Source organism: Camelina sativa, chromosome 12, assembly GCF_000633955.1.
Source record: "Camelina sativa cultivar DH55 chromosome 12, Cs, whole genome shotgun sequence".
Classification (NCBI taxonomy): Eukaryota; Viridiplantae; Streptophyta; class Magnoliopsida; order Brassicales; family Brassicaceae; genus Camelina; species Camelina sativa.
In genome coordinates this window covers 22,324,501-22,328,537 of record NC_025696.1, presented here as the reverse complement: position 1 = coordinate 22,328,537, position 4,037 = coordinate 22,324,501, and the positions used below count along the sequence as shown (strand labels likewise).

The 4,037-nt window shown below is 35.7% G+C and overlaps 1 protein-coding gene across 1 annotated transcript; it reads left to right on the top strand.

The window, feature by feature from the left end:
• LOC104733750 (serine/threonine-protein kinase At3g07070) lies at positions 1,171-2,908 on the top strand. Its single transcript, XM_010453303.1, has 4 exons — positions 1,171-1,672; positions 1,786-1,975; positions 2,085-2,476; positions 2,654-2,908. Exons 1-4 carry the CDS (start codon positions 1,412-1,414, stop codon positions 2,906-2,908), a joined length of 1,098 nt encoding a protein of 365 aa, XP_010451605.1. The 5' UTR covers positions 1,171-1,411.

Genomic DNA, 4,037 nt, shown 5'->3' with positions numbered 1-4,037 from the left:
ATTATAGATACAAAATATGATCTTACAGGGTTAAAAAGGGGATATTGAACTTGATATTATATAAGATATGATAGGATTTTTATATCTTAAAATTTTAAAAGATTTAAATAAGTTTTTAGGAGATTTGATTATGTTTTAATGTTTTATATTTTTAAAAATATAAAATCTGATTTTATGAAATTATGAGATTTTATTATTTAAATTTTGGATAATGTTTTAGTATATTTTACAACACAAAAAAAAATCTTGTAACAAAACAAACGCAGCAGATTCCACAAGAGTTGTAAACAAACGCTAGGCGGTATGTGGGCGGTGACCCAGCGCCTAGTACCTAGAACGCCTAATTGGAGCCTAAACGGTTTTTATTTAGTTTAGGCGTTTACAACATAAAATATTATATATATAAAATTGTATAAAATATATGTTAAAAAAATAATAAATAATAAATCATAAACAAAAGTTAAAAAATACATTTATTTTAAGTTATATTAACAACATATGACCGTTTATAATTATGTATATAAATATAAATTTTAATAATTTAAATATATGTAGTTAAAATTCAAAACTAAATATTAAAATAAAATTATTTGTAATTTTAAACGGTTCAGACGGTTATCTAGACGTCTACTGAGCGCTTAGCGCCTATATGTTGCTTAGGCAGCCGCTTAGCTTGAACACTGAAGGGAAGCTATTGATTGGTTGAGCCCCTCAACAATATAGTTATGGGGAATCGGCCATTTTTCCAAAATATTGTTTTGTATGAGATAAGTTAGCGTTTACATCGATGTTGTAGTAAAATAGTGAATAGAAGAAACTTACATAATTTGTAAAATTGGATCATCTGTTTCAGAATTACTCAAACTTTCAGAATCTGAAAAAACTAATGAAGCCAGCTTTGGTATATACTGGATTGAGTTATTTATAAGCATCTGTTAGTTATCTTGTAGCGATATATTACACTTATTTAAGCTAAATAAGAAACCATGTAGATAACAAAAAAAAAATTCTAAAATAAGAAATTCACCATCAATATATAATTTATTATTGGAAAATGTTAGCAAAGATTCTCTGTTTTATTAATTTCCTCAAACCCTAAGCGGTTTAATGGTCGTTTTATAACCAAAACAAACAACCTTGTCACATCTCTCATCATGAAGTTGTCTTGTTCGTTTCTATTTCATCGTAGAAACATGTCTTCTTTCTTGAGAAACATCTGACGTTCAAGAACAAAACATAATCAAAGTCTGGATAAATAAATTAAAACAGGGTCTTGTAGTATCTCTGTCAAACTTTTTGTTTCTCTTGTGAACCCCATCATGAAATTTCTCAAGATTTTTTCATCTTAAACTAAACAAGAAAGATCCTACAAACCTAAGTTTTTAGCTGAGATTTTGAATAATCTTTTGAAATGAGTTGTTTCTTGAGTCCATCGATGAACAACAAAAGTAGAGAGGATGAAGGCTCATCGATGGCTGTTCCGTATGATCGGAGGCAGATAGCAACACGGGAAGCGGTGACGATGAACAAAGAATCACCAAACAATATCGAGGCAGAGAGTTTCACATTTCGTGAGTTAGCAACCGCGACAAACAGCTTCAGGCAAGAGTTCTTGATCGGAGAAGGAGGGTTCGGGAGGGTTTACAAAGGAAAGTTGGAGAAGACAGGACAGGTAAAAATAAAGTAAGAAAAAAGAGAGAGCTCCTTTATTAATCAATGGCTTTTGTCTAAGAATCCAGAGACAACAAGACTACGTACTATTTGTTTGTTAAATGGTGACTTTAGGTGGTGGCTGTGAAGCAACTTGACCGTAATGGATTACAAGGGAATAGAGAGTTTCTGGTTGAGATATTTAGGTTGAGTCTTCTTCATCATCCCAATCTTGCCAATCTCATTGGATATTGCCTTGATGGAGACCAGAGACTTCTTGTTTACGAGTTCATGCCTCTTTGTTCCCTCGAAGATCATCTCCTTGGTATATTTTCCTCAATCCCTTAACCGGTTTCTTTTGCTCACTCCTTGGTGTTGGGAATTTAGAATTTTGTATTATGATCGTTACCGGTTTAATCATCTAACTGAACCAGATGTTGGAGCGGAACAACAACCACTGGATTGGAACTCTCGGATACGGATTGCCTTAGGAGCCGCAAAAGGCCTTGCGTATCTCCACGAAAAGGCAAACCCTCCGGTGATATATCGAGATTTTAAATCGTCAAATATATTGCTTAATGAAGATTTTGATGCAAAATTATCAGATTTTGGTTTGGCAAAACTTGGTTCGGTTGGAGACACACAAAATGTATCTTCCCGAGTTATAGGATCTTACGGTTATTGCGCTCCCGAGTATCAGAAAACCGGTCAGCTAACGGTTAAATCCGATGTTTATAGTTTTGGAGTTGTGTTGTTGGAACTCATAACTGGTAAACGAGTTATCGATACAACGAGAACGAGTCATGAACAAAATCTAGTTACTTGGGTAACTCTCTTTAACTTCTTGATAAATTTTCGTATTTATCAGCATATATGGGGTATTCAAAAATTGGATTGTTTAGTGACATTGAAGCTTCTTGATTTCCGCATGGACCAATAAAAACCTATTCGAGCCTTTTATGCTTTTAATTCATTAACTTTACCATCTATAATTTATGTTTAGGCACAACCGATATTCAGAGAACCAAATCGATTCCCAGAGCTAGCTGACCCACTTCTCCAAGGCGAGTTCCCTGAAAAAAGTCTGAACCAATTTGTAGCAGTAGCGGCAATGTGTTTGCATGAAGAACCAATAGTTCGACCATTAATCAGTGATGTCGTCACCGCCTTGAGTTCTATGAGTGCAACAACCGGTTCACCTCCCCGTACAACGGGTAGTAATGTCCTTAAGACCGTGGAGGACCAGGGCGTGTTTTAACGTGAATCAGCTCCAAGCTCGTTACTATTACAAAAATTTTACCAAACGTTTCCAAATTTAGTTTACGTGTTTTCACCGTCATATATATTTTATAACTATTCACGCCATGATTCTTGGATTTTTGGACACAAACGCCATAATATTTCCCACAATAGAAATTACAAAATATTTAGCAACAACTTGGTAGTCTCCATTTTTTACCGCTTATTGAATATTTTCTCCTAGTTAAGAATAGTTAAGAGTTCTAAGATGTTTTCATACAACAGTGCTATGGACACGGACATAAACCATAGAAAGTCTAACTTAGGCGGGCCACTATAAATCCTACAACAGTTGTAAGATGTTTTGTCCATTTGACAAGGTCCCTCACTCCTCTGGTAACTTGACCATATCTTTGTTTGGGGGCCTTGGGCAATAGAATCAGCATAATCATAACCACTTGATATTGTGCAGTCTTTTTAAATTGTGCATTTTTTTTATTCTTTTGAATAGATGGCTAGCTGTGCTTGAGGCGTACTTCAAATTAAGGGCCAATTTGTGTACCAACCAAAAACACAAATAAAATTAAAAATATAACACCATATTCAAAAAAATTAGGAGATGAGGATGAAGGTAAAGTAAAATTACCATTTTAGTGTATTGTGGTAGTGGAGAGTGTGAGAACTGAAATCAATTCTCTCCTTCCGAAATGATTCGAATGCGGAGGAGCTTATCACCGTTTAAGAGTTCCGAATTGAATTGAGAGAGTTTTGAGAATTTATACTATATTGCTTGTTTTTGAATATTTGTTCGATCCCTTACAAAAGACTCCCCCCTTACATATTTATACCGACCAATTCATTGTCTAATTAATGCATAATTAATAGGGCACGATTTGCGTATCCTAATTAATCCTCTTGAATGCGGGAATCTTTGACCAAGCCCGAGCTGCGAGCTGACCAACGCGAAGCATCTCCGCGCTCTCCTCCTTTCTCCGGGCCTGATGGGCCGATCAGTAATACGCTCTTGGCCCATTAGACGCGCCCGGCCTAGGCCTTTTGCCTATCGCCCGAGATGACAGATCGTGGGTACAACAGTTGTCCCCCAAGTCTCCCGAGCTGAGCAGTTCGGGGGACTTTTGACCTTCAAG

Excerpts from the sequence above, each read along its gene's own strand:
- LOC104733750 (XM_010453303.1), top strand. The coding sequence starts at position 1,412 with ATGAGTTGTTTCTTGAGTCCATCGATGAACAACAAAAGTAGAGAGGAT. Across the intron at positions 1,673-1,785 it reads AGTTGGAGAAGACAGGACAG|GTGGTGGCTGTGAAGCAACT; the intron begins GTAAAAATAAAG and ends TGGTGACTTTAG. Across the intron at positions 1,976-2,084 it reads CCTCGAAGATCATCTCCTTG|ATGTTGGAGCGGAACAACAA; the intron begins GTATATTTTCCT and ends TAACTGAACCAG.